Source organism: Corapipo altera, unplaced genomic scaffold, assembly GCF_003945725.1.
Source record: "Corapipo altera isolate COAL_440 unplaced genomic scaffold, ASM394572v1 49, whole genome shotgun sequence".
NCBI lineage: Eukaryota > Metazoa > Chordata > Aves > Passeriformes > Pipridae > Corapipo > Corapipo altera.
Genome location: NW_020884879.1, coordinates 1,989,285 through 2,003,148, shown reverse-complemented (window position 1 = coordinate 2,003,148; position 13,864 = coordinate 1,989,285). Strand labels below are relative to the sequence as shown.

The 13,864-nt window shown below is 42.3% G+C and overlaps 1 protein-coding gene across 1 annotated transcript in view; it reads left to right on the top strand.

The window, feature by feature from the left end:
* Positions 1-8,125, top strand: part of ANKRD29 (ankyrin repeat domain 29) — a 34,606-nt gene extending 26,481 nt beyond the window's left edge. The window contains exons 9-10 of the mRNA XM_027638974.1: positions 347-445; positions 3,297-8,125. Of these exons, the coding sequence (XP_027494775.1) occupies positions 347-445; positions 3,297-3,380 (183 nt within the window). The 3' untranslated portion in view covers positions 3,381-8,125. The remainder of the gene's footprint in view (positions 1-346; positions 446-3,296) is intronic.
* Positions 8,126-13,864: the final 5,739 nt, after the last annotated feature.

Here is a 13,864-nt window from a genome sequence, read left to right as displayed (position 1 = left end):
GCTTGCGCTTCTGTTTCACTGGCTAATGACTGATTTTGCCAGGTAGAAGCAAGTGCTATGTTCATTTCACCTCTAATCTATTGACAAGGGTAATTTTTAAAAGGAAATATTGCTGTGGTAAAGTGAACTTGACTCTTATTTTTAGTAAAGCAGTTAAAATCACCTCCTTCATATCCCCCTTAGCTGCCAGAACCCTGTCTAAACCAGACACTAGATCTTTGATGACCTAATCTCTTCTGTGTTACTTCTCTCTTATTCATAGGTTTGTTCTTTACAAACATTTGTGTTTTAATGCCTTTTACTTTCTTCCCATGTCTGGTACAAACACCTCCATTGGTATTTCTAGAATGGGACCTCTGCTCTCCATGCAGCTGTCCTGAGCGGCAACGTGAGGACAGTGGCACTGCTTCTTGAGGCAGGAGCGGACCCATGCCTGAGGAACAAGGTATGTCCTGGCAGACTATCCTGGGGAGGAGCAAGTGGGGATCACTGAACAGTGGAACCGTGTGTGCCTTGGAGGTGTGGGCAGCCCATGTTTCTGTGTTGCTCTGTGGTTGCCTGTTGATCCTGTCCTGAAGCACCACCATTTCATCCATTTATTTCTGCATACAAGTACCTATAAGGGTGATAGGCAGTGCCTCTGGTGATGCTGGGTCTTGAGAATTTACATCAATCTGAGAATAAACCAAAGCACTCACTCACTCACTAGAGCACCACAGATTAAATTGTTAACTATAACTAGTCATGCGCTAGCTAGGTTGCATTTTAGGGAAACAGTAATCTGTTACTGTTTTGATAAGTTGTAAGTTATATTTGTATCTCCATAATGATGTATAAGGAGGATATTTCTGCAGAAAGAAAAATGTGTATCTTGGTACTTTGATGAGTGTCATGGTTTGAGATTCCCAAAATCCAATTCCCTAGTCTAAACCCCCTCCTACATCTCAACCTGGTGTAAGATGTGTTTTCCAGACAATCACACGGACTCAAAATGGGGGAAAGGGAATATATTACAATGACTATACAAATAAATATTATAATACATCATACACACGATCTCAACTATCTCTACCATGACATAAGTATTTACAATGGATCAGATCTCTTCTCCCCTCCAAATAAAAGTCCAGGAGGGAAGAAGGACAGATCCCTTCTTCAGAGCAGCAATGTCTCTAAGGCAGCAGGCTCTCTCTTCTTTTCTTGCAGCAGCTGATAGCTGGATCTCTGCCAGCACTCACGAGGGGGTATCCCCCTCGGCCCCTTGACGCAGGCAAAGGGGTCTTCCGTGGGCTACGTCACCACAGACAAAGGTCGTTTCACCACCGTCATATCACGAGCACAGGGGGTCTTTGTGACCGTCTGGTATCTCCAGGGGACTCAAGCCCCTTGCAGAGCTCCTGTGCCCTGCCTCAAACATGGCTGGGGGCTTCTTTGTAGCTTGCAGCAAGGGAGGGCTCCAAGGTCAACCTCCCACCCACTGTCCTGGCTAAGCTCTCAGGACAACGGAGCTTCTTAGCTCCTCTCTCTGCAAGTGCCGTAGCACTCCAAGGCTCTTTCAAGTAAGAGTCCATCATCTTCCTCCTTTCTTGGAGGTTTTAAAGGAGTTTGGGGGGTCTGGTTCAGTTCTTACCCCCAGAACTCTGTAGAACTCAGTTCTCTCTTTCGGCTGCTGCTAGCTCTTTTCTCGGACAACACTGTGTCTCTCCTGCTTGGTTGTAATGCCTCTGCCGCTTCTTATCTCTTCTGCTGGCTCTCTGCCATGGTTTCTCTGGTCAGTGTTGGCTGCCGCTACTCCTGCCGCTGCCCAAGGTGGAGAGAAACCTCCCAGCCTTTCAGCTACAGACACCTGGCCCAGTTTTATGCTGTTCCAGGTCCCCACAGCCCCCCACTGGGGGCTGGGGGGGCCCCAGAGGCCCCAAGGGGCTCTGGGCCCCTTTCCTCGTGGCAGTCAGAACCTCTTCTTCCACCAAACTACAACTCTTCTCTTCCGTTTGGTTGTGATATGTTTATATTTTGCAGAAGCACTCATTGGACAAAACTTCAAAACTTCTAGGGCCACCACCCCCTGGGGTTTTACCATTTTCAACTGCAGGGGAAAAAACTTGATTCAAACCACTACACTGAGAAAACTTGGTTAGAACTCAGGGCATTACTAATACAAAAAAAACCCTCCAAAATTACATGCATCTTTCCCATATCTTACTGTAAAGCTGTTAGTTTATTTAATTACTTTTGCATTCTTTTTATAATGGCAACATATCTGTACAATACTTGTCTTGATTTTATTCTGTGAAGTGTTTTAACTTTAACTTTACATCTTTGATAATTTCAATGAAAATGTTTTCTTTCCTCTGATGTGTTTCTGAACTGTTTGCTGATAGTGTTTGATATATAGCTGGGTTTGTTAAGCTGTGAATGGATGGTCTAGTGTTAACTTCTGGTTTATGACTAAGTGAATGAAAGCTTATAATACAAATAATCAGGCACATACCTTCTAAATATTTTGTGCATTTAATATATCTGTGGCTGTTAATATCTGTATTATTCCACTTGATGGCAGCAGAGTTAACAGCATTCACACAGTAGTCTTCATTGGTATGCACTTTGGTTTGATACTATAATCCAAACAATGTACAAGATTTTTCTGCTACTGATAGTGATTTGCAGCAGCAGGGTGTTTAGTATAAAAAAGCCCGTGGCTGTAACCTCTCCTACTGACTTTTAAACTTTTTTTTAAATAACATTCAATTTGACACAACAGAGTATATCTGCAGGACAGAATTACTGATTTTCAGAAGTAGCTTCATTATAAATGCTTTATGTTACCAAAATTGTATTCAATAAATTAAGAAGAAAACCCATCCAAAGTCATATTCTATTACCAATCTTACAGCATAGCACCACTATTTCATAGCCATTAAAGTCTTCCCTTAGATTTTTATGGACTTTAGTACATAAAGACCTGCCTCATCTCCCCCCAAAAATCAGCAGCTATGCTCTCTGTTATTTCTGTGGCATTAGCATAGGGAGGCCAAGGGATACCATTTAGCCTGGATAGTCAGCACAAAATAAGCTGATCACTCAAATTCCATGCTAGGATTATTTTGAAGACTTAAGTGAGACTTGCACATGAAAGACAATTTCTTAAGGTGCCTTCAAAAGTGGAAGAGACAACACTGGAAAACATCACATCATTATAATGCCCAGTTCCATCTTCTTTAGAGTTTAATGCTTTTAAACCACGTTTGGGAAATACTCTTTCTTTTCTGCTAACCTCAAAGTTTTTTTTGTTCCAGGCGAATGAACTGCCAGCAGAACTAACAAAAAATGAACGCATCCTCCGACTCCTCCGTGCAAAGGAAAAGCAAAGGAAAAGCTAATGCAGCCCTGTAGCAAATGCAGTTTGACAGAGATGTGCCCTGACCACAGCAGCATGACAGTAAACCCAGGCTACCCAAGAAGGGCTTGTTGGAACAGTTTGCAGAACTGATTAGCCTCTCCAGTACATGCTCCCTGAATGCACGATGCCCTTGCCATAGGGTTACCACAGGCTAAGGCCTCTGCCCAGCATCACTAGGCGCAGGACTATGACAAGAGCAGGGTCGGTCCAGGAGCTGCGTTTGCACTGCAGCCCTGCCTGTACTCCAGGATCCCACCACTCCCAGCACCAACGTTTGCTCCTCCATGCCTCCAGCATACACATCCCCACACAGGCAAGCATTCCTGCTGTTTCAGACACACATCCCCATGGCCATATATCTGTAACAGGTGCCTGGGGGTGCATGTGTGGGCTGGGAGCACTCGGCCCTTGTGCCAGAAGGATGCCCAGACCTTGCAGCTCTTTGGATTCAGACGGTCCTGGCACGGCCCCACGGTGCTGCTGCCCTCCCTTTGCTGACAGTGCTAGCTCAGATCATTCCTCTCTACCTCCAAGTGCCACGTGAGGCTAGAGGTGAGATCCTATCACAACAGGAAAAGTCCTCCTGCCAGCCCAGGGGTTTGTAACATTTTTGCTACTACACGAAATCCATACAAATGATCAAGAGCAGTACAAATGATGCCAAAAGCTATCAACCAAACAAAAAGCAAGGAGATGTCCTCTCAGTTGTAGGATCTTGATCTGTCAGTCTGTCCAGCAACAGAAACACAGTGGAGCAGTTGATTTTGCAATGCCTATGCAGTGCTGTGGGGATCCATCCCCAACCTTACAGTCTACATATGTGCATTTTTCTGGGTAGGGTAGGACCGGTTATTGAGCAAACCAACAAGGACATAAATCCACTGGCACAAGTACATCAGAAATTTAGCTGTCGGGCACAACAAACAGTACAGACACTATACAGGTGGTATACATATGTTCTGCAACCACAGATATGTGACACTATGGTTTAGTACCCACAGCTAGTATGCAACACACTTGTTCCACAGGTCTGTGACAGGAGCTAAGGGAAATGTACACAGTATACAGGTATTTCAACAGCTGGTGAGAGTAACACGTAGTCATACTGAACAGGCCCACTAATTAATGCAGGCATGGAAAATGAACTCTCAACAGCAGTTTTGGCCTTTGTTGTGGTTAAGACACTTAGACATGCTACTAGTGCCTGTGTGGGGAAGGCAGTGCAAATTGCAGGTGGTTTGTAAAGAGCTGTGTTTTAACCATGTTACTGTAAGACAGCCCATTAAAATCCAGTCATTTTTGCCATATAAACAGTATATACCATGTCCTGTTGGCCACAAAAACATTAGAGATTAATTTACAGTGAGTTGAGGTAAAAAGTTAATTCAGTACATAAACACAGGCACTTCACCTGCCTTCAAAGACTGTAAGGAAATGAAATGTTACTTGCTTAAAAAATGTCTGCCTAGGATTCAGCTGAACTGTTGCACTTTTGCTTTAGTGAGTTAAAAGGAAATCTTTTAGTGAGCTACCACAAATGAATGTAATTTGTGTAGTGAAAATTAGCCATATATATTATCAAATCATAAAGTTATTCTATCTGTAAGTTAGGTAAGAAGTCAGTGCTCTGGTGAAGAGAACAGAAGTGGATGTACCTTTGCTTGCATGCTGGAATTGCTATTCAATTTCTATTCAGCATTAAAGAGGAAAGCTCTTAAGTTTTCCAACAATGTAATAGGATACCAGAAAAGTCTATTTGTTTAGGTAATTTATGCTGCTTTTAAATTAAAATAATGTTGTGCCTAAGAGAAACTTGCAGATGAACTGGTACAGAATCAAAGAATTATGCAAGATGCTTAGAAGATGGCTGTATCCAGGGTTAATTTCTGCAAAGACTAAAAATTACTGAGCATGCAGAAATCTCAAGAGCTTTATTGAGAACTTAAGTTGCACGACATTAGATGGGACTGTACTCTGACTTCTTTAACAAACAACACTGGAGAGGACAGGTTTATTTAGAGCCTCCAGTGGGCTGAATATTGTTTTGAAGAAAACTAGAAGAACTCTAGGGCAGCGTGGTCTCAATATTGAACTTTCTCCCTGAATTTTTTTCAGATCAACAATTGGGAACAATCACACACACTCAAGACGAAAAGCTCTTTCATATTGGTAAAGGAGGTGAATAATCATTAGAAGGTCTTCAGTAGCCATGCAGTAAATACTCTGAATATCAGATGGGCTGTAGTGATCAAGCAGTCTTTCTAAAAAATGTGGAAGCATCCACAGTTGGTGAGGGTCTCCAAATTTTTCCTGATAGCAGAGCATAGGAAAGAGAACAAGGCAAGCCAACAGTGGTCCTGCAACTGCTGAAGTAAGCAAGCTGAGAAAACAATATGCAGGTGTCCACTATCTGCTGGTGGCCAGGTTTATTTTCTTTGGAGAGTCTTCTCACCCCAAAGGGGGTAGCTACTCAGCAAAGAGCTTCCTCAGCTATGCCTGTCCATGGGAACATGCACGTCTGCTCCTCACCATTTAGAGTAGGAATCTCCAAGTCCTGTGTCCAGCTGCCTCCATGAAAGGTCACCACAGCCAGGGCTCTTAAGAGACATGTAAAGAACACCTGGGGTGCTGTGTCCCATACAGAGCATCTGCAGACCTACTTCCAAGAGAATACAGCTACCCAGTCCTCTTTTTTTTTTTTTTTTTTTTTTTTTTGAGACAGTCGTATTGGGCTATAGCTGGCTTTTCTTATTTCTAAATAAAATTTGAAATGTAGGGCTAGTACAGGTTGAAGGGAGAGGCTTGTTGCTCTCTCATTGCTCTTCTTAGAGCACACAGGTTGGGGGTGAGGGGGAGCTGCACAGTGGAGAACTGCCTGTCAAGTCTTTCTCTGCCCCGCTCAGGCTGAAGTTCAATCTAGTTTCATCAAAGACACTATTCAACCAAAACAGGACTTTTAGTGGAAACCTTCCTGTTGGGAGCATTCGTTTCATCTCGGAGCCTTTGGAGAGAGAGGTGGTTTTAGTTTTGGGTTCCCTGTAAGCAAAAGGTGCTTATTCTGCCTGTAGATGGGCTTGAAAGTTGCAATCCTGTTTATCACCATGCAATTAACCTTTTCACAAAGAAACCTTAATAATTCTTAGTATTTATGTAGCTGTTGTTATCTTTAAAGTGCTCAGTAAATACCACTGTGGTCTCTTTGTTGTTCTAAAACAGAAACCTGCTTTCCTGTGGTGGTGATTCACTAATATTGACAGTAATCCTTTGCATAGTGTGGTGCCTTTTGTGTAAGGCTTTCAAAGTGCTCTGTGGATACTCTTACCTTTGTAAGTTCCTAAATGCATTGTGGAGGGAAGCAAGGAAATTGATGATTTCATTCACATGCCAGTGAAATGAAGCAGCTCTTCATCAGTTCATGTCAATAGATAAGAGTAAATTTAGACTAGAAATTAAGGAGCACCAAATTTATTTCATAGATGGCAGGATGAATCCTGGTACAATACAATGTTGTGAAATAGAACTGGGACAGGTTAACAGGCCAAACTGGTTTTTGAGTTAGGTTTGGGGGTTTTTTTCACCAGAAAGTGCCATATATATACCCATCTTACACCCCAAAAGAATCAGCTCCACTAGCATACTGCTATTAGGCTTGCTTTTCTGCACGATCAGATCCAGGGGCCTAGCCTGTTGTTCTATTCATATGGGATTTAGGCAGGTGCTACTAGCTTGGTGGCTTCCCATCAGCTGCAAATGAGTAGAAAGAATGTGCAACCAAATAACAGGCTACACCAGTGAGTCAAGGAAAAGCGTATGGCATCTTTCTTTTATTTCACTAGTGTCAAGCCATTGTAGGATGGGGAAGAGCACAAGGAAAAGCTCATGGGGTATAGGGAGAAGTGGCATACCATGAGTGACATGGTAGTGGTACAGCCTCAGATGCGTCAAATACATGGAGTTCTTCATTTAGATGATCACTGCAGTGCAATGTGCAGGAACATCTATTTAGTAATGATACAAAAGGCAATATTGTACCTCTTGACTTGCACATGCTCTTCTTCTGGAGCTAAACCATCTCACTATTGATCCACCCACCTTTGTTTAGTTTAGAAGAGCTGAAAGGATTAGAGCACAAGATCAAATAGCTGCAGGTCATATTTAATGCACTTTAACAACGATGATTATCTGCCTCAGAGTCAGAGCTAATTGCAAGAATAATTCACACTTCTTTATTCAGCCAGTCTCGGTGGCTATTGAAAAAGCCATAAGCTAACCAAATCTAGTGTCTCAGAAATTTCAGAATTGTTGTACAGAAAATGAGGTAGCACAAACCTCTGTCCATTTGTACTTAATTTGATATGAACACTGAATGGACATAAAATACAGCTCTTGCCTGGAACCCTTGAGTCATCGGTGTTAAAATGTTAATGTTTGCTGCGAGCCTAACCAAAGATAATACACAAGGCTCCTCTTTCCAGCAACAGAATATTGTACTGCACACCCGGGACTGAATGGAGTTGTGCCTTCTCACAGCAGCTCTGCTTTTGGCCCTCGGGAATGTCATGATTTTTCATACTTTTCTGAATTCCACAGTTTGTTTTGACCTGATCTTTTATGAATTTGATAAAACATATAAAAATGTATGTAACTCCTTATAAGACTAATATTCTGCAACAGGAATGTTGCTTTGCATACCATCATTTCAATAAAAATATACTATTTGGATTATCTTGTTCTGCATATTTAATATTTCTTTCCTTTCTTCTGTATTCTATTCTTTCTCCTTGTACAATACCAGAATTAGTTTCCTATTTATGCAAAGACCACTTTGCTATACTTCAGTTGATTGATTAGGCTTTTATTGTTTTCCAGGTTCTCGCAGATGAGATGGCATTCATGGGAAAGGAAAAAAAAAACCAAAAAACAACAAAACAAAAAACCAAAAGAGGTACCCTGGCTTGAGAAACAGGAAAACTTAATTTAGCATGACATAAGAAGGTTTGCTTCAAAGATCCAGATGTCACTGACAAACTCCCCATGACATTAATATCCATTAGGTCAGATCTGTCTGAAGGGAAGATTATAAAATGCAACATGGGAATCAAAGGAATAAGACTGTACTTTTAGTCAACTGTGTCTTGGTGGTTCTGTTATTATTCCTAAATGTAAAACTGGCCCTTACACTGATCTGATGTACCTCAGTTAAAAAAAAAAAAAAAGTCAACACCCTGTTGACATGCTTATTATGGTGTGCAATGGATTATGCGCTTTATAAAAGGGGCAAAGAGTTCACACTGAAAACCATATTTTTCATCTTGTTTTTGACATCCCAGGCTTTTTGCCTTATTCTTACAATTTTCTATTGAGTTGAGCTACATTTTAAGTCATTATCAAAAATTCCTACAGCCACAGCTCAGTAAAGCATCTTCATCTATTCAGAGAATATCAAAGAAAAGTGCTGTGACTTGTTCATGGCCTAAATCATTACAAAGGATGACTTCTGGGAGTGGGAAGCTCCTTAATTTTGCACATGAAAGCATATCAAAACAATATCAAGAGGCTGAAACTAGACAAATTCAAACTTCAAGCTGTGGATTTTCAGGAGTGAGGATAATTATTTAAGAAACAAATTGTTGAGATGATTCCTTCATAATTTGAGTTTAAAAAAAACCAACAAACAAATCCTTTTCATTCTGAAAGATGTAAGACGTGTTTCACCTGAAACATTTTGTGTTTGATGCAGGAATTACTGGGTGAAATAATATGATATGCTGGAACTAACATTATGTAATCATAAGAATCCCCTTGATCTTAAAATATATGAATCAATATACTTTTTGCTTCATCTCCTCAGTGACTTAGAGAGATGCTAGCTCTCATGAGATCAATAACAAGACCATATGCCTAGCAACTCTGGCTGTAGCTGCACAGCAAAATGAAATCTGAGACACATACCTAAGTTGTCTCTAAATAATCCATTTCGCTCTCACAATGTTGACAAGGCATTTTAGCTGGACTAATGTTTTAATGTCCTACTTTTAATGTCAAGTCAGTTGGTTCAGAACTGGCACAAGTGCTGCGTAGTGTTGCACCTTGCCAGGGAGCAGGGATCAGCAGAGCCATCTGGGGTGTGCTGGTGGAGAATACAGCTAAATCAGGAAGGAACAAGGGATGCAACTTTTTTTTATGGAGCTGTTTCACTGGCTTGGTTGCACAGATGAAGCATGACACTAACCTTCAATGCAGATCTGAAACAGTCTGCAATTTCATATATAGTCCACAAGTGTGTTCTTGTGGAACAGTGATACCAGAACAGTGGTACCAGAACCCTGTGATTTGCTTGCCTGGACTATATTGTATGAAGAAGAGGTAGAAGAATTATTCCACTTTCTGAAAACTCCAAGAACAGTTTCTGCATGTGCTGCCTTGGCCATGCTGCTGCATCAGACCCTATGCACTGGGACAAGGTGTTGTAAAACTGATAAAATATCTTCAAGTCTAATCATAATCAGGCTTTTCCTCAGATGAATTGTAGCTAATAAAGCCATCTCCTTTTCCTCCTGCCAAGTCAGATTTTGGTAGTGCCCTCATGGACTCCTCTGTGACAGTTCAGCCCTTATTCTCCACTTTGACAGCAAATCCTGAGTTCCTCACCACGTGGCAGCATGGTGCTATAAGGGCTCAGTAAATTGATAATACAAACCATACACAGCTGTTAGTAGGTCAAACTTTGAATTTATCAGCATACCCACAGTATCTGGCATGAGTACATACTGCCCATATTTGCTCACAGCAACAAGTGCAGAGTGTCTCCAGACTGCTGTAATCATAAGCTATGTTTCTAGAGTGCTTTCCTTCAACAGCTCAGTAGCTGACACCCGGTTTTGGAGCCTTTGAGCTACATGTTGTGCAATTGGCACCCCTTTACAGAAGAGGAATTGCACTGCCAAGAACATCCAGCAAGTTTATAGTAAAACTGGAACAAACATTGAATCGATTGAATCAAGTCCCCAGCTTTTGCTACAAGGCAATAAATAACTTTACCTGATCATAATAAAAATGAAAAAAGTTTCAATTACTCCAGTGATAAATGCAGAAAGGATGTGATCTTAAAGAGTGACTATAGGACTTTTTAAGGTTAGATAGGGACACACTGGCATGGGGTTGGTAGAGCAAAATATGCTAGGGCACATAGAAAGAGGAAAAGACTTGATTAAGCATCACCTGACATACTATTTGTATGTTTAATTGGGTAGTGGCAGCATCAGGCTCTGATTTGATCCCACATGGTGAATCCAAGAGCATCTAACCAAAGAATAGGTACATTGAGTCATGTATAATAAAAAGCCGAGCAGGCCTCCACAGGTGAGGAAGGCAGACAAATGAGGGCTGATGAAAAGAATATGATTCACTTACAACACCAAATGGGAAACACCAGGTTTGTTTAGTACTAGCATTATTCTGGTTTAGCTGGAAGAACAGTCTTGGAACAAGCTACAGTGGTTTCATCTGGGTCTATGTAAAAATGGAGGTGTGAGAAACTGGATGAAACTTCTCACTCACCTGTTGCAGCTTGCAAGATTGCAAGACATCCAAGGCGAATATCGTGCTTTCCCACATGCAAGGTGTTCCTTATTATAGCTCCAAATTCTTGCAAGTGCCTCTGGGAGCTATTGCAATAGAAATAATAAAGACTCCAAAAAAAATTACGGGGAAGAAGCAGCTATGGACATTTCAATTGATTTTGCTGCAAAGTGATCATGTACTATGTTTCCATTGACTTACACAAGTAATTCTTCAGACAGATTGCCACCTGGGAATTGCAAGGTCATTACCATTAGGTGTTTCAGTTTCTCATGGAAGCGGTAACACAAGTTTCATTTCTGTATTGAGTAAAGGGATGGGTACACAGTAAAGCCTCCACCTCTGAAGGCAACGCTCAGGGCTTCCAAAGACACAGAACAGAGCAAAGCTGGCAGTTATTTTACATGAGCTTCCTGGCAGGCAACTTTACACTGTTCAGGGTACCCAGTGAGGGAAAGAACCAATTTAACCTTAATGGCCAATTCAAGGATTTGTTCAATGAATTAGTATTGACCTCTTCTTCCAGGCAGGAAAAGTTAGTTTTGTATATGCTGCTGAGAACCAGAATAAGTATTCCCCATTAACCTTCCAAGTGGACAGTGTCTAGCAGCTATGCATAATCCTGGGTTTAAAAGGGAACCTTGTAAAACATAACTTGATAAATGTCCTTCTAAAAGAGCAGCCAGGCCTGGGAATGGTCTCTTTTGGTCCATGTGTATCACAGACAAGGCAATGAGCTGCTGGCAGCATTGACCTGGGTTAACTCTTCAGGGCTGCTTTTTCCCTGCCCATGAATGAACGAGATACCCTTAAGATGACACACCCAGCTTTGTCATCGATAACACTCATGCAACTATACTTAAATTCCCACAAGCTGCTAGAGACAGCTCTGCATCCTCATCTCCCAAATATGGCACAGAGCCGCCACCAAGACCGATGGCTGCAACAGGACTGAGGGCATATCCTGCTATGGTCACCTGGCTGCCAGGGTACAGAGGCTACATAAAAACAGATACATGTTTGAGTTTCTGCATCTGCCATTACGCAAGATTTCAGTGTTTGTTAATTAGTCTTCAAACCTATACCAGTTAACTTCAGCTTGTGAGTGCAAACAGGCAGAACTCTGAGAAATTGCACCAGAATGAGTGAATTTAGACAGCCATATAGAGATATCCATATGAGAGTTAAAGAAATATTAAAAGACTATCTCTTTTCTCTGTTTATGCTGTAGGTGGTAGACAAGTGTGATGTTATGGACTTAATTATTTTACAGTGGAAATTGTCACTGCAATAGCTTCCCTTTTGCTTGTTTTTCATTATAAATTGGTTCTCTCTCACCTATGATTCTTAAATCACTTATTCACTGTGCAATGCATTCAGAAAGAAAATGCCATTTCTGTTCAGTCAGTTTTGCTATCCTTCACCTTTTCCACAAGCATTGAAGCAAGGTTTTTGCATTTTTTTTAACTTGCAGCTACGCAAGCTATGTTGACTGCATCCTCTGCCTATGTGGAGTGCCCAGAAAATGTGGCAACTTGTTCCCCTGCTTCTAGGATCACACTGCACGGTCCTGAATAAATTTTTTTTAATTACATGAAAATTAAAATACAATGTAACTTTAACTACTCTAGCTTTGTTTCAAAGCAATTTGCCAAATGCCAAATCCTTCACCTGGGATCAAATAATTACACAGAAAAGTACAAGCTGGACAGCAGCTAGAGGGAAAATAATTTGGCAGAAAAGACTGGGGTGGATGGGCTGGGTGAGATGCTGAACGTGAGTCAGCAGGCTGTATCATCAGCAAGGAGGCAGCCAGTAGGTCAAGGGTTGGGCTTATTCCTCTTTCTTTGAGACTGGAGTAAGGTGCCCTAGTTTGGGCTTCCCAGAACAAAACAAAAAAAAGACCCTGACATACTGGAGCAAATCCACCTTACTGCCATCACAACAGCTAGGGCTGCTGGAGTACATGAGCTTTGTTTGCTCATCCCTAAGCAGAAAGCTGGCTGTGGGGACATCTTACTGCTCTGTGTAGTTACCAAACGGGATATCGTGGAGAAGGAATAGCCTTCTCAGGCAGCCACCACGACGGCACAAGAGATAACAGCCTCAAACTGAAACGTGGGAAAATCTCTTCAGATACAGGGAAAACCTTTTGCTGCAAGTGTGGTCAATCAGTGGAACAGTTTGTCCAAAGAGGCTGTGAAATCTCCATCCCTGAAGCTATTCATAACGCAACCAGACAATTCCCTGAGCCGCTTGCTTTAACAGGATTCTGTTCTCAGCGCAAAGTCAGATTACGTGACCCTCAGGAGGTCCGCGGCCAACACGCGAGGCTATGACACGCAGACAGTGCAGACTAGTCTGCATTTTTGTCAGCAGATGGCAATGTAAGCTAAATTACATGCTTTATTCCAGCAGCGCAATGTGCATTAACTATCTGGGAAGGCAATAAAGTGTCCGGGAGGCAGTAAAGAGGTGGGGAAATCAGAGAGAGAATGCCCCACCTCGCTTTCAGTGTGCCTCCTCCCAGCCAGGTCCCAAATCGAACCAAAACAGGAGTCGAAACAAGCAGAGCCCAAGTAAACAGAGCCCAAACAAACACATTGCTTTGGCAGAGCGCAGCCAGCACTCTCAGAGCTGCTCATTGCGACACGGCCGGGCCCCCGCTGTCAGCGCGGCGGGAGCGACCCCGCACCGGGAACAGCCCCGGGACGGCGTGCCCGGGGTGCATCGCAGCGGCACAGCGAGAGCACACGGGGCTGCGAGACCAGCGCTTGAAAATCACGAAGCGGTGACCCCGAAGCCAAATTAAGGCGCTTTTGCCAAAACCAGGGGGGGTGTTTAAAGCGACTTTTGCAGATCCACAAACTACGCGATTAACAC